The sequence below is a fragment of the Ylistrum balloti genome, unplaced genomic scaffold (genome assembly GCF_031769215.1).
Source record: "Ylistrum balloti isolate Yb309-2 unplaced genomic scaffold, AGI_CSIRO_Ybal_v1 Utg370076, whole genome shotgun sequence".
Taxonomy (NCBI): Eukaryota; Metazoa; Mollusca; class Bivalvia; order Pectinida; family Pectinidae; genus Ylistrum; species Ylistrum balloti.
Window position 1 is genome coordinate 433,299 of NW_026782115.1, and position 16,985 is coordinate 450,283.

The 16,985-nt window shown below is 33.4% G+C and overlaps 2 protein-coding genes across 2 annotated transcripts; both read right to left on the bottom strand.

The window, feature by feature from the left end:
- Positions 1–1,499: 1,499 nt before the first annotated feature.
- On the bottom strand, positions 1,500–7,810 carry LOC132549747 (ganglioside GM2 activator-like). The gene is made up of 4 exons (XM_060213703.1): positions 7,723–7,810; positions 3,228–3,438; positions 2,373–2,559; positions 1,500–1,616 (listed from the first exon to the last, which is right to left on the bottom strand). The coding sequence occupies exons 1-4, from the start codon at positions 7,808–7,810 to the stop codon at positions 1,500–1,502; spliced, it is 603 nt and encodes a 200-aa protein (XP_060069686.1).
- A 1,832-nt stretch (positions 7,811–9,642) lies between these two features.
- On the bottom strand, positions 9,643–15,917 carry LOC132549738 (ganglioside GM2 activator-like). Its single transcript, XM_060213694.1, has 5 exons — positions 15,747–15,917; positions 12,500–12,643; positions 11,940–12,123; positions 10,172–10,346; positions 9,643–9,822 (listed from the first exon to the last, which is right to left on the bottom strand). The coding sequence occupies exons 2-5, from the start codon at positions 12,606–12,608 to the stop codon at positions 9,730–9,732; spliced, it is 561 nt and encodes a 186-aa protein (XP_060069677.1). The 5' UTR covers positions 12,609–12,643; positions 15,747–15,917; the 3' UTR covers positions 9,643–9,729.
- Positions 15,918–16,985: the final 1,068 nt, after the last annotated feature.

Sequence of the window (16,985 nt, forward strand, 5' to 3'; positions counted from 1 at the left end):
GTGTTGCAGACAAAACCTGGACTCATCTGAAAATAGAACATTGTTCCATTGTCGTTTGGCCCAACGACGGTGAACACGGGTCCAGTTACGCCGATTATTACGGTGACGTCGCGACAAATTGGGTCCAGTGTAGGGACGCCGCGCTTTCAATTGGTAGGCCCTCAACCTGTTGCGGACTGTTTGGGGAGACACACGACGCCCAAACAATGTAGTCTCTACTGCGGTTACGAATCGATTGCGCAAGTGTATCAATTGTATACGACGGTCATCCCTGGCGGTCGTTTTATGGGGTCGGCCGCATCGGGGACGATCGGATGTTGACCCAGTTTGGTTTAAACGACTTACCAACTGGCAAATTGTCTTAACACTGCAACCAAAATGCCGTGCAACTCGACGACGAGACTCCCAAGCCTGGATAATGCCTACAGCCCTTTCTCTCTGTACCTGTGACAGCCGGGGCATAATGATAAAGTTGATAGATAGCAAGATTCGCTGATTTCTAAGTCCTAATGATCTAAGGAACAGTTGTCAGTTTGAATGTTTATGAAATTCAAGCGAAGATACAAGTTAGTCGCAGAAAACCTCGTGCAGCTCTTTCGCTAATACAGACTTTCACGCTTGAATGATTTTGGTAACCCCCTTGGATTTTGTAATGTAAACCATTACCATTTTCTAATATTGCACAAATGTCATTTTGTTTTCACTCATTTAGAGGTATTCGCCAAGGAAACATGTTAACCTTTCTTGTTTTGTTGAGTATATATGTATTAGAAGCCTGGTTATCTAAAGTCCGATATCACTAACAGCTGTCCGTATGTAATTGTCATATCTGTGAAAGGACTCAGCAGGGATAAAATAAATCTTTTTATTTTTACCAGGAAAGTGTTTTAGAAGATATAATGAAGGTACTTTGTGTTTCTTGCCCCGCAGAATCCATCTATTGACCGCAAATCGCAACAGAGTAAGAAGTATGTGAGAACGAAACAGCTGTATGATTTACTCTTTTGGACCTCGCAAAATTATTAAAATTTACGTGAGTGTCTTTTGTACAATCTTTGAGATAGCAGATTGTAGTCAATGCTGGCGGACTTTACGTCCCCGAATTTTGCCTAACCTGTATGCCAAGTTTTAATTAGTTCGATTAGGGGAACGGTTCCGATTATTCACATGTACTTGTGATATAAGACAATTACGAAATCTACTTTATCGTGAGGCTAAGTAATTTCTTCGTCTAGATTTTGACTTTTTCTTTCGATCATTTTAGATTTTCGTCAGTCGCCCCCTCCTCTTCAAAAGTTCGGACAATAACATCACTGAAGAGTCCTAGAAGAACAAAGCAGCTGTATGATCTGTATGATGCGGTTAATTTTGTGCAATTTGTTAACATCTGTACAGATATTAAATTCTATTACTGAATTATGAAACATATAACATGACAATCATTTTATTGATAATAAAGTCATAACCCAAAACCCCGATTAGATGTAAAGAAGGAAATTTCATCCAAACAGGCAGTCGAAGAATGAGCAGGGGGCACCTATCGATAGGTCCATGGAGTGGCATGCCACTTCCGTTGTGGCGGCATCTGTCAGAGTAGCCCTGATCTGATAATCGCCCTGTATGATAAGAAATGACATTATGTGCTGTTGAAGTACATGACATGATGCTTCCCAAGGCATATATTTAGAACTTATCTTTATCCGAACGTATTTTGATTATCTATTCATGACACAATTGTTCTCATAACTGGATGACATCAACAGTAGGTCAAGTTGGATATAAAACAAACCTTATACAATGTAATTTATTAAAGCGTTTTTCGTCACTCTATTGATAATATTTCATCATTTGATTGAATACAAGACAAGTATTGCTACCTTAAGAAATTTCAAATTTATGTTGCCTTAAGGCATCTGCTGATTTTCTCTGATAGAAGAAAAATGTTTGACTGAAATGTCACTTTCCTTACCTAGCTACTGCCTTTGTTTGAACGCAAAATGAAGGCAGACGGTCTAAAACGACCGCTTTGTTTCAAATGATTAAAAGCTGATATCAAAGTATCATTAAAACCAAACAATAGCAAGTATATATTATTTTCTTCAATTGCAACACAATTCTTAGTTGCTTCATTTGCAGAAGCATCTCATTGTGGAAGCATTCATACAGCAGAAACAATATGACAATGCCTATTTAGTTATTAACTCAAGAGTCATTGATCTTAAAGGAAGAAATATATCTAAACAAATAAAGGGATTTCAAATATCAGTTTGTTATCTCATATAAACATATATAATCATATAATTGATAAAAATCAGAGCGTGATAAAAATAAATTCACTTAAATACAAGAAGTCATACTTTGATCGTACTTACCGACGCCAACCAGCTCCATACTCCAGATAACTCTGGGATCTGGAAATGTCCATGGTGAAGTGTGTAGTGGCCAGCTTGAATTGGACATGTGCAAGGTAGGCCCTCTGCAGCTAATTGCACAGGACAGTCGACGGCGCCGTTTTTCACGAAAGTCGAGCTCAACAATGAGCACACGTCGGGATAGGTACTGGAAACGCAAGTATAACGTATCAAAGCAAATATGCGAAATACACCAAATTAAATAAGAAACCAACCACGGGATTTTATCATACAGCAAATTTATATAGCATCCGCCTGCCAATCTCAACAACCAGTTGTTGTTCTTCCAAGAAAAATAGAGTGGAATCAAAACTTCTTCGTTTCAAAATAGATACATGCTTAACTACAGTCCAAGTAAACAATACAATGTAAATTTCATAGGCAGACGCATACCAGAAATAATTCTATACCCTCAAATACCTCATATTGTATTTAACAAATGACCTGATTTATGGAGATGAGAGTAAATATATCAATACGTTACATCTATGATTTGAAGGGTGACTGTTCATTAAGGTTTTGTTTGCTGTCTACTAATAATCACTTCAATTCATGTCATATACATTTTAAATTTTAAGAGGTGAATTATAAAGAAAATTGTCAAAGTAAACACCGGATTATGTTAGTGGCACTTCATATCAATATTTGCTGAAAAGACAGACGAATAACATCATTTTTAATATTTCTTTATCAGTAGACGATTGAACAACGCGATGCATTAATCTGTTAAAACATTCGATTACAAACTATACTTATAATACGAAGCGACATCGATGGAAATGTAACTTCCAAACACGTATTGTCAACAAAATTTACCAGCTTCCAACGTTGGAGATACAGGGAATTGGTACCCAGAGCCCAATGACTTTTCGTTTAATAGAAAGCGTCATCTTTAAGGGCCCAGTGATGTTTTTGAGGACATCCAAGTTGCCTACGATGTCAACTGGGCCGGGAACGACGACAGGGAAGGGCGAAGCGGTAGCAGCATTTACATGGACGATGTTGTTGATATTGCGTTGAGCATCGGCTGATCGAAAATTAAAAAGAAAAACATTACTTAGTAGGATTTCAGTAGAGAATCTTATTTTCTCAGTCAGTAATGATGTATTAATATTTAGTCTATTTCATATCCTTGTGATGCTTTTCATTAAACTCTGTACCACAACCAGGTAATGCATTATCTTTCATTATTGTGCATTTAATTTAGACTATAACCTTGACATAATTGCAATCGAATGCTTTTCGGTTTTGGTTCGCGTTTTCGTTTTTTGGCATGTACATGTATATTGTAACCAAAATTGGGATAAAGAATTTTTTTAAAGCTGCTTATTTTTCAAACATTGAAATATTATATGAACTCTTGTAAAATACTAGAATATAGAAAGACACCAGACGAAAACTTGTATCATTTTCTTTCGAGGAAAAGACACTCCATGATAATGAGTATGTTTCTTTAGTCTAACATTGTAAATTATAAGCTTTTGATGCACAATTATGCAAGTTTAGAAACGCTAATGTTGATTCAGGATGAAAACTGAATGTGACCTTTATAAATTTTTCATTGGAAGACTGATACAGGAGAACTCTAAGCTTTTCTTTTCACGGGTATTAATGCTTGTAGTATCGATCTGCATTCCGTATTTAGTGATATAAGCCGAAACTACCAGTGCATGATGGGAGTTGCACATGTTAGAAGTTAAAACACTCACGCTTGTTTTACAACTCCAGCACAATATTTCTAATATTAATTAATCAAATACTAAAACGTCAAAAATTAGGATCAATGCTTGACAACAATGAAAACATCAAGTTTCATAAAAATGTATCAAACTGTGATAATTACGTGCAAATATCGAAATGATAAGACATGTCCTGAGAACCTACGGTGTGTACGTATGTTATATTATTGATTTTACCATAAGCCAGAATACTGGCCACTTACTGGCCACTTCCCAATATCAACATCCAGCAAAATGATTTTCTACAGTAAACAATTATGCTAGCTGTTGACATTGGAAAATATCCAGTGTCTGCCAATATTGTGGAACTTCGCATTTCAGCAGTTAGGGGAGATTATGATAATTGGAGTATTTTGAAAATCTAGAACGACCTAAATGCTGAAAAGTTTTTTTTCCCCATATATACTTGAAAATGGCTGATTTATTTACATCTTTGCAAAATCTCATTGCATGATAATCGCTACTAAGCGAAATGGAAAAAAAAGTTACATATAGTTGTCATTTCAAACACATTGTTGTCCAATATCGTCTGATAATACAGTAATATATTTCTAATCACTTATATTTCGCGAATTTACCTCTTCAGACATATTCGCGAACGCTGATCTAGAATTGACTTTAAATTCTCGAATGATGATATATTAGTAACCTTGGCTCTACAATACTCTGATATCGGTAACCAAATCAACATGAATGCCACCCATAGTTATCTTCGCGTTTTTACGCAAAAATACATCCTACGCGAAATATAAGTAATTTACAGTAAGACAAGATTATCCACTGAATCATGCTATTACTATCATGTATTTTGAAAGTGATTGTAATTAATTTTTTCCTCATTTTGAAGAATTGCAAGATAATGTCAGGTGCTAGGTATCGCCATCCATATCAATGATCCCCTTTGTTATTGAACCTTAGTGTTCAGTGTTGCTTTATAGACTTTCCTGGTATAGTTGGAAATCACCTCATTACATTCTTGTAAGTATGTATCAAATTATAAACCTCATTTTCTCAAGATGTCGCTCTTATCAGTTTTCACATCTGTTTATACATAGTGTGAACGTCATTTGTAGTTTGCCAAACATATCAATGAGCTATTAAATTTTTATTTCTATATAAAGTTTAAGGAAAACTGATAAACAATTACACAATAGACGAGCAGGTTCAGTATTATTTATTGACAATTTTGTTTCAAAAGTGTCTTTCCCACTCGGAATTCTGTGTCTGAAATCATTTTTAGATAGACTGTTTTTAATGATACCACTTTGTCACAACGGCAGAGTACTCGTGACGTCACCTTTCGTAGACCGATTGATCCATGAGTTCCCTATACTTTTTGTCCTTCTAAGTTTAAAGAAAACACTATTTTCAATTTGCGTTTTGTCTAATCAGCGTTATGACCGAATTTTACAAACTCACATAACACTTTAAATACGATTGGGAATATACTGGCTCATGAAGATAAGCATATACTGTGCATAGAATCACCAGGCTTGAAATTGCCACGCTCAACCGCTAGACATAATTTAAACCTTGTTCATACTTTTGCTACCTAAAACTAATTATAAAAACAACACATCACTAATAGTCGTAATTCATACCCGCTCTTTACTTTATTATCTAAAACTTAAAAAAAACTGCCGAAATTTATGCATACAATATATCGTCTTTAGTGACACGGTAGCCTGAATATACTTATCAATACCTTTGACCATTATCTATTTAAATCAAATTAAAATGTAAAATTCAAAATTGATTAAAACAAATGATAATATGTAGATTACGTGTTTGCCCCATATCTCAATAAATTTCAAAGGGTGTACATATATACGGGTAAGTTTAAATCATATCCCTATGAAACAACGCGCAATTTCAGTACGAATTCTAAGACCAGTAAAGTCATTCCTTAGTTGACTAAAGAATCAAGACCAGATCATGTCTCTCACAAGCTGGTTTATACAGCTCCATTTTCAAATGGTTTAACATCATTTTCTGTCCCTTTTTACTTAGTAGAATGTTCATGTTTTACTTCATTTCATTGGTACAAATCCTTATTACGTCTCGATTTGTACAGACATCAAGTCGAACTTAATACTTTATTTATCAGAAACTTTAGCATTTCTTTTTTTTAATTGAAGAAATACCTAGTAGCATTATTTTACATGTTCATCGCCACTATTCTGAAAATAAGATTAAGAAATGTCCACGGGGTCAAAGAGTACGCAAAAGGAACACGCATAATTACATCCAATGCTATTTATATTATGATTTATAATATCATACCCCTAGAAAAGCAGGAATCATAATAGTTTACCCTAAAATCTCGAAAATAAGCTGCAGCTTATATTCTTTATTAGTCAGCAAATGTATTCTTATATATATATGAAAGAAACTATATGCTTAATTTCAGAATTGGCTTTTTTTTGAGGTCGCTCTTTTTTGGTTCACATTATACCTATATAAATGATGACTTTCAAATCAATCAGTATCGAAAAATATAAAGTTTAGTTTATTAAGTGTTTAGTGCACATCTTCATCTTGTTTTTCGCTTTGATTTTCCTTGATTTCGATCATTTGAGCTTCTGTAGTCTGATATTATTAAACAATTTAGGTCTTAAGCATTACTGACGAGTCTTAAGACGCTACTCCTTAACACACTGAATTAACTGTTGAATTTATATTGCAAGGTGCTATGGTTATTTCAATGGAACACTTATTAAGTCCGTATAATGTGACTTGGTACTGCTAAAAAGACTGCCGTTCAATACCGTCTGATTTAAGACATCTGACAAGCGTACAAGGCTGTTATTGTAACCTTGTAATGCTACACATCACATAAACACGTTCTCAGTCCATTAATAGATAACGTAGATATGTTGTCTTTAACAGGACAGGTGACATTCACAGGCTACACGTCACATGTCAAAGATCATTATTCTAACGTGTAGAAGGAATTGGCAAATATGATGGCGTTTAATAATTCAATGTTGACTGATCCGAAAAAACCTAAATAGTGTAGATATTTATCAAAGTATGTTTAACTTCATTCTTGAATACCTTTTTAAGGTCCAGTTTTAACATTTATCTTTTATATTGAATACCTGTTTCACTGCTTTTCTTCCCACTTGTTTACTCATTTACGTTTTAGTCAACACTTGCATCTTGAGTCTTTTTTTAATATTACTCGAAATTGCTTAGATATATCTTCAGCATTTATAGACATATTTTATCGACAGACTGTTAATTGACTGAAATGAATCGTTAATATCAATATCGTTGAAACTTAAAATGGAAGTCATTGCAACCAGCTACTTGAAACACTCAATAAGGCGATTAGATAAGAAATGCTTGGAATTGTGCATCGTTTGTTATCGATTTACTTTAGGAGATTAAGCACTCCTTCGTCAGAATAGTTGACAAAGTAGATATTTGATTGTACGAAATGATTATATATCTCGTAAGAAAAATGTATTCACACAAGCAAGAATATTGTTATTAAACACATTATAACCAGAAGTGAATTTATATTTTACGAAGAAAACAATTCATCAATATAATGATTAAAGTAAACTTACGCATGCAGTCACTGAATGGGAATGTTCCGGCATTACAAACACAAAGTGCACAGGCAAGAACCGTTAAAACGTTGAGGCACGACATGGCTGTTTGCGAGTTTCTCTGACAATGACCTTATCTCACCTATAATACACCTTTATAGATAGACAATAACCTGGTCAAGGTTTTCAGAGGTCACGAAGCCACTATCAGGCGACTCTTACCATTATAGATTCCATCTACTTATTTTTCTCTTGAATACTATTTTTAAACAATCAAAATTAATTCATCTTGATAATATGAAATCGTCTTTTCATTCATCTTTTGCAAGAGAATGTATTCTAAAGAATCATTATATATTCTGGTTACGTACTTCTCTCCACTGAATACGCATTTTCAACAATCAAAACTAATTCAACGTTAAACTTTTCAAGATCGTCGTATTTTCATGCACCCATCCGGGAGAAAGACGATTATACAGAATAATTCAGGAACAAGTTGACAACAGCACACATTACCGAAAATTGATAATTTTTTCCTTACAGTGTTAATGCATGAATGTTTCCTTGTATTAAGAAATATATACTGGAGTGCTACAGCAATTGAACCAAAAGTAAAACTATTCAATTTAAAATTGCCACGGTTCAGTATATATAATGGACATGACGTTATAGGATTATCAGATATATGACAATCAAGAAATTTATTGAATCATGGGGCCAGTGCACCTGTCTATATATCTCTAGAATTTTTTCTTTGGATATCTTCGAATTTCCCTCAGACGCTTCCAAGGTTTCAAAATATAGGCTCTTCGCTTCGCTAACGTGTTCTACAATGACGAAACAGCTGTATGGTGTAGGTCATTGTTTGGCTCTACTGTTTCTTAACTCTCGATTTGTATCAAAAAGATGTTATTCACTTGTGTGTCTTTTGCACAATCTTTGATGTCTGCCTTTGTCTTGATACACAGAAAAAATATAACAATTATGAACAATGAACACAATAGAATAAAATCGTGAAGACATATTAGAACAGCAGTTTCATATGTAATGTATGTTTCAACATGATATTCGGATAGTACTACTGGAATGCTGTTTGTGTTCATGTTATTTTGCTGGTTGAGATAAACACCATTTGACAGGTAGGTATGTATTACTACATGTAACACATGCGCTAGCTGGTGTGGTGAAACTACTTCTAACAACACTCATGTGTATTTTTTCTCATTACTGCAGTGACCTAGAAGCAGTGTAGATAGTAAGGAGACTTACATGCCAACATTGTGTGTAATCGTTTTTGAAATAAATGTACTGCAGTCACTGAAATTCACTTTCTATATGTTTTCAGTTGAATTTTATGTACTGTTTTGGACACTGAACAACATTAAGCTGGTTTATAAAATTACTCAGATATGAATAGAATGATGAAAAACTATATATTATCGGATAAGTTAATATCTATAGTTGAACATTAATTATTTCACGTCTTTTCATTAATTAATTGTATGTTAAAATTTCAAATAGAATATTAAACAAAATAAGCGTTACAATGATCAAAACATTTTTGATGCATGAACATTAATATGTTCAGTATATTCTTTAAGTAGGTGATTTGAAATTAAGGCTGGTAATAGTGCATTCCTTAGATCGGTTGGTTTTAAAAAAATGATCTTCCGTAACATCTCAATATCTGTTTAAGTGTTAATGGCAAAATACATTAGACTTTACTTCACTGTTTTACCGATTGTTGAATGGTGATTAAACCAAACAATAGGTAAAGAGGAAATATCAGATCTTTAATAACCCTCTTGTACATCTTAATGTTTTGGTAAAAGTGATGAAATTGACAATTACTTGAAAATATTTTTTCAATTTGTTGTTCTCGTGGTTGTAATACATATATAACAAAAACAACCAAAGACAAACGTTTTTGGGGTCATCATCATTTTATTGTGAGAAACAAATCTTGCTTGCAGAATATTATAGGAATAGAACTAAAGATAAAGAATCAAGGGTGCATTCAAATTAGTTCCGTGAAAGATCAAAGTTCACGATATAACACGCCTTCCACACGCCGGTGTTCGGATCCCTCAAACGTGCTTTTACCCAATACCGCCCCTTCAAAATATAAAACCATCCTGTTAGGTTGTAAATTTTGAATAAATAAGTAAATAAATGAATATATAAAAATGCTAACGTCATGTTATAAATACTACTTCGAAGATGAACGGTTTAGAAGTTGAATTCTCGATTGCGTGGTTAAACATATCATTATTCGCAGAACATTAACAGAACGAAAATATAAATGAAAGCATTCAGTTATTCCAAAATAAAAAAAAAATACCAACTGTAAAAGAAGCAAAACTATTGTATTCGAAATATCTGCGAACTCCTCATAACATCTCAATATGGTTTAGCTCACTTTGGGTAAAATAGGGTTTAAACATATGAAGAAGTATAAACATACATAAAGAATACGTGCTGGCTTGATGACGTCGAAGGAGGACCATGGTAGGCTGTATCTACCTCGTGCGAAGGGACACCGACAAGGTATTCTAGCATTAGAAAGCTGGGGCGGGCAGGTTGTTGTTCCGTCAACTTCCAGGAACTCCGTGTCCAGAACACCACACAAGTTGTGAGTACTGCAAGCAAGTACTATTTTTTATTAGAAATTAGGAGTAAATTCCATACGTGAAAATAACGTGAATGATATCTGGAGTGAAAAATATTATATTTCACAAATGAGGAAAACATTTCTAATATTTATAACGATTGTGTTACATCCGTGAATCATATATATATTCAATGTACACGTTCTTGTAAAACGAAGCAAAATTTGATCTATTATGGTATTTTCTTTTTGAAAGAAGTGTATGTGGGGAATGTTTTTTTGTAAAGACACAACCAGTAAAGGTCGTTTTTGCTTTTTTTGGTTATGTCACAATCGGACATATCCATGGTTCGTAATATATGTTCTTTGATTGGTATGTTCAACTCACAAAAACATTTTTTCTTAACAGAAGCAAAAAAAAAAAAAAAACAAAACAAAACAAAAACAAAATAACGGCTTTTTCCTTCAATGCATGGATGAAATGAATAACAGTTTGTGTGAAAGACCAAACCATGAAGTAAGCATATTTGAAGTCGATAAAAATAATTTATCTGATGTTTAGATATAAATAATGAGATGAACTTGCAGTAAAATAAATCTTGGAAAACAAACGGGTCTGCAAGAGAACATTTTAGGATTATAGGAAACAGAAACTATGACAAAGATAACTTTCAGTCCAAAAGCTATCACCTTCCTCGCTTTCTATATGGGTCATTTCATAAACTGAAAGTTGACTAAGGTTGTATTCCTATACACGTTAGTTCTGTGTCTCCTTTATCAGAAGAAATTGCACAAGCCTGAAAATGTCATACGATTAATAAACAAGGTTAATTTACAGCCAATCGGAAGCCGACTTTAGAGGTCAACAAACAACATACGATAGTAAACGTAACACTGTACAAGAAGAGATGCAGAAATTTAGCGGTTACGGTTTGGTTTAGAAACAAATTTTATTTGCTTTATTCAAGTAAGATATTTTTTTATATGAGTTTAGCATATAAGCTTTATTCATTTTACAGCAATAGCAAAGCAAGCAAACAGTTGTTACTTATCACTTTGTTTTTGCCCGGATGAAAGCGCTAGTGGTGTCTTCTGGTGAAAGGTAATAGATACTACTAGAGAAAACCCACATGGAGAACAGATGACCCCAGTACCTTTTTTTAATATCTACCCAAGGAATCGAAACCCGGACGTTTATATGAAAGGCGAGTGCGTTACCATTGCGCCACCCGATCTTTCCAATGTAAATTGCATGAAACTGGTCTCAGAATAAATTATTTTTTTTCGTCGAGTAAAAATGAAAAAAAAAATCATAATTTTAGAAACTTAACCTACAAAACTCTACCTATCTATAACAGAAATATTATGTCATGAGTTACTATGGTCTGATTGATGTTTTTCCAGTAAAGTATATATGCATACATTAACATGCTATTTTCATCTATGGACACATGAACTGTCATAAGGTGCGCATCTGCATTTGAATGCATTCTTTATTGGAAAAAAAGGCTTTCTTGATATTAACAATAAGGACAAAAGTTCAGAACCATTTTCAAAGCAAACACCTGTAAATTCCTGATGCCTGCTTGAGAAAATACTTGCGGTGTATTTGATAATAACATACCTCCTGATCACGGTTATCCAGACGAACCACACTTTTCTCCTGACGATCACAGACAGTTCGAGATCACTGGTGATATTTTGAAGAATATCTAAGTTCACATTCGCCAAAACACTGCCTGGGGCGACAATGCGTGATGGGCTTATTTGGGCTTCGGTTACGTGGACGACATTGTTTTGTTGATTTGCTGTTTTACAAAGGATTATCGTCATGACTTAAACATACATTACTTGACTTTCAACTGAATTATATAAAAGAATAATCAACCCCCCACCACCACCACCACCACCACCATGTAATGAATAGTAAAAAAGGCATTAACTTATTGAAAAAAAGGAAAACAAAACAAGGCCAACACGTGACACTGATATCATTTTCATGTAAAAATTATAGTGAAATACCCATTATTCATCTTACATACCATGTTAATATCAATCATATCAATTTAAATACGCGTCATATGATTCACATCCCATTTTCGTTCTCTCCTTTGTATGGATCTTAAAAAACAATGTATATGGACTAAATATCTGCCCCTTCTCTTTGAACGAAAAAATACTTACGCATGCAGTCGTCGACTGAAAATGCAGTCACAGGACACACATGCAAAACATGTAAGAAAACAAGAACCGATGCGATGTTGAAAACACAAAGAGGCATCTTTGTCCTCATGGTATTAATCTGATGTCAGACTGGGCCTTTCTCGGCTGAAAAATCATAGGTGTTTAGGTGAATTTGATTACTTCTGAAGTGAAAAATATATATAATAAATACATGTTCGCTAAAGATTTGCAAACGAGGTACATCTGTTACCTTTGATTGTATTCATAATAGAAAGCGGTTTTTTCATTCCGATCTAATAGCATTTGATCTCAATTATTTGAGATAAAACGTTATAAGTATTTCCTATCCATCCCATTTCTATAGAATCATTTCGCAGTTGATAACGTTAATGTTAATTCTGACGAGTAAGGAAGTGATGTAGTTGTAAAAGGTTTATGAACAATACAAAAAAGGGTATTGTTGTCGCTCATCAAACATTTATGTTTTATATATCGAATTTACTGAAATTGTTGTTTTTTACATTTCATCTACAGGGGAGAAACCTTATTCCATTAGGTTGTCATTACTCGATGTCTTATAAATAAATCTTACCGTCCATATATATCAATATGGAATCGACAATTTGCATTGCTATTATAAAAGTGAAGATCAGAGTTTGATTATCATCTTATTAATACTATTTCTACACGTGTGATGTTGCTAGTTTGTTGATTTCATTAATATATTAAGATCTATCTAGTTGGAACGTGTATATTTGAATATATATGCTATTCCACCGACAAGTTGGTATTTTTAACATCGAAATTTCGAATTCAAAAAGTGTTAGGAAATATGTAGTGTAATGTTTCATATCACATCGTAATAACGTTACCTTGACAACGACAACGCCATGTTTGGATGTGTTCCTGAATACATTTCTACATTCACTGTGTTTTTAAAAATTGTTCACCAAATGTTACCATAATGATTTTTTTAATAAAAGTTATGTGTAGCAAATTAAACCAGAGCAACCATGGATTCAGATTTCGCTTCATTAACAGTTGAAGGATGGATCGCCTGATTTCCGTGCTGCGATCAGAAATCACGGCTTTTATATGTCTTTAAAGTTATACCTACAAGAGAAACTCTCTTGGTACCATCAGTACAGATTTCGTTCAATTGACTTTGATGACTTTGATAGAATAAAATTCTTAGTTGATAATAAGGCATTGAATCATTCAGTACAAAGATAACTGTGCTTCTCTCCCAATCACATGTGTAGTATTGGACTTTAATACATGGAAGAGGATGAATTGAAGAGGGAGAAATAGCCAATGTTGTCAAGAGAATAGTATACGTATTTAGATACAGGTATGTGTAAACTAAATTTGATAACAAGCTGTCAAACATACTAACATATACAACATCTAACTTGTGTTGAAGTATGTGATGTCCTGTTATAAAAGACTTATCGTTATTGTTTTCTATGTCACAATCAAACATTAAATAAAAGTGTGAAAATTGAAATTTAGCATAAAAATGTGAAATGGTGAAATGGTTCATACTCTGCAGTGTATCGTTTTTCTTGTCACATTTAAGTTTAAATTTTATCAGATGTTTAAAAAGATTATTTATCTTCATTGACATTCGCCATACAAACAAAGCTATTAAACAAGTGGTTACAAATACGATGAAATCATATCAGAATATATTATATCATAACGAAAAATGAACAGATACCTATTTGTAGGGCGTTCCTCAACCCCTTATAGTCAGTACCTTCTGTTTCAGTTGCCATGCTTTTTGCATGATTTTAAATTCAAATATGTACATGATATTGAATACATGTATATGCTAAATATTAAATGAACAGTTTATAAGTCCCTTATAAAGAGCCAAATTCTGAGTGACAAAAAAAATGTCATGTAGGTTATAATTCAATATATTTAGGTAATTGTCAATGTATGATAAATTTGAGACACACAAGTTGATAGCATTTTTTCATACAGAATTAAGAACTGCATCATATGGTTCGTTCTTCTAGGACTCTCAATAATGATAGCTCTTTCTGTAACCTAGAACACGAGACGGTGGATTGATGATTTAATTTTATCTAAATCTAAATTGATATTGAAATTTGTTTTGACACTGCTGGCGGACATTCATTTCCCCGATTTGCCATTGTCTGCAAGCCACGTTTTTATTGATTCAAACATGTATTGATGTTCGTCTGATATTGTAAGAATTATGGATCCATTATATCTACTTATCTAAGTTTAGATATTTCGTTTGATCGATTTTGATGTTTCGCAGTCTTCTGAGATTCAATAATGTGTATCCTTTGCGTCAAGGACGAGTTCTACAGGAATGAAACAGCTGAAAGATACATTTCAGTTCCTTATTTGGTTCTACCGTAAGTAGTTCTTAGTATTGAAAGGTGCTATTCACTTGTATCTCTCTTTTATGCAATCTCATTACACAGCTAAACCTACCAACAAAAACGTACTATAGCTAATGAACTGAGACAGCAGCCAGATGTATATCACTCTGATTGTTTGAGGCATAACGCCAGGTCGTATTGATAAGTACGTCATCGGTATGTTTATACTGATGGTTGGTGTAAGTGAATGGGAGGTGCTAGAGTAGTAGTGAAAGGTCAAGAGGGTATTGTTTATCGGCTTCAGTTTATCTTTCTGGCCTGGTGCTGTAGAATATGTACAGTGCTGGTGTTGTTTTAACCTATTTATCACATCTGAATTTGATTAAGACAATTTACAAGGAAGTGAAGCATTTATTTTGTAAACCAAATAAAACTAGGCAATACAATGCAACTGTAAGATATTTTATATGTTTTTAATGAATAGACAAATAAAACTTATATTCTCTTGCATATCTTTTTCTGCTGATGATATAACTTACTCTAAATTATGTCTTTGCTCAAAAAATGAGTTGTGGGAGATCGTTTAATGCAACTTATTGTTTTAACATATTTTAAAACATTCATTCAGGTTTTTAACCTATTTCATTGATAAAAGGAATAAAACAATAAATTTGCTCATGAGTTATGTTAACAGAGATGACAAAAACTTCAGATAGCATTTAAATGTGTGATTTTCTATGTCAAAAGACTTATTTTCAATCATTTCTGTTCAATAATCGAATGAGTGGCACATAAATGCTGATGATATTGACCATTGTATGCGGCACACTGAAAACCAATTTCGTCTTTACATTCACAATTAACTAAAAAATAAACGCATTACTTACTTTGATTATTCCAATCGCTTCCAATAAGTCTAATGCACGAAAAGGGCGTTTATAGTATTTGACAAGAATAACTGGTGATTTCCAAATGCTGTGAGAATAAACGCCTCTGATTGATCTCTGGGAAAAGATGTATCCAAATACGTGCTAGGGTATCTCATTCAGTATAGAGAAAATGAATGGTATCTGTTTTGTCTATAGCTTATGCGTCATAGGTCACAGTTACAAAAGCATTTATCTCCCTTGAGTTTCTATGGTATAGCACACATTCGATGCAATATAGATTAGTCGCTGACTATACATTTTCAATATTTTCAAAAATTTCTTCCTCGCCATTTTCATATCCTTCGTTGATATCTAATTTATTCATGATAGTTTTCCTAAATCTAATATAACAACTAACTTATCATTACACACTAAAGAGGTCAGCCACTGAAACAGCAAAACAAAAACTGTATTTATTGCATGTGATACATTGAATATTGAAGAAAAAAAATAGACAACATAGACTAATAAAACATATTTAGACCGTCCATTTTGTAGCATTTGATTTTTATCATAAAGAAAAAAATCCAAGAAAGACAGAAAATTGCAAAAACATAGACGTACAAATGCAATGCAGTTTTAAATACAATTTCAAAATTGGACACTGTAGAGCCAAATGATGAATCAAACTTGATCATACATTACCTTAATTATAAAACCTAGGAGCGACTGAGAGGAAAATTTAAAGTGATCAGAACGAAAGAAAAAAACAAAAAACAAAAAACAAAAACTGTAGATGGGGAGGTAATGATTATAAAAGAATGTCAAGAGTGTGTGTATATTCTGAAGTATAAAAAACGCTGATAAACACGGTAGAGTTTGATTCTCCTCAGCCGCTAGTTGAGGCCCTCAGCATCATTTAAAACTCATATAAGGACCATAAAGCTGCATTATACATGGTAATTCATCTTTATTATATCAAATTCTATACTGGATAACAAAGTGATAATCGCTCGAAACGTGTTTCTTTTGTATCCTTTGAAGTGGTATGAAATATCTGCATCCTGTTCATAAATAGGAATTGCCGTTCATCCATCGGATTTCGTTTTGTATATTTCTAAATCTCTCAAATAAGCCCAGCACTAACAAATCACTGTTACGCTATATTCCACTTAGTTCATTACAACACTATCAAATCTTAATTCTATTCATCATTTTTAGTGTATACATACTTTTCAAAGACCTCACATCAAAGTT

Coding starts and splice junctions, on each gene's coding strand:
- LOC132549747 (XM_060213703.1), bottom strand. CDS start 7,810: ATGTCGTGCCTCAACGTTTTAACGGTTCTTGCCTGTGCACTTTGTGTT. Junction 2,560..3,227: donor ATCTCCAACGTTGGAAGCTG/GTAAATTTTGTT, acceptor TTGCGTTTCCAG/TACCTATCCCGACGTGTGCT. Junction 1,617..2,372: donor TATGGAGCTGGTTGGCGTCG/GTAAGTACGATC, acceptor CTTATCATACAG/GGCGATTATCAGATCAGGGC.
- LOC132549738 (XM_060213694.1), bottom strand. CDS start 12,608: ATGAGGACAAAGATGCCTCTTTGTGTTTTCAACATCGCATCGGTTCTT. Junction 12,124..12,499: donor TTCAGTCGACGACTGCATGC/GTAAGTATTTTT, acceptor TTTGTAAAACAG/CAAATCAACAAAACAATGTC. Junction 9,823..10,171: donor AGCCAGCACGTATTCTTTAT/GTATGTTTATAC, acceptor TATATTTTGAAG/GGGCGGTATTGGGTAAAAGC.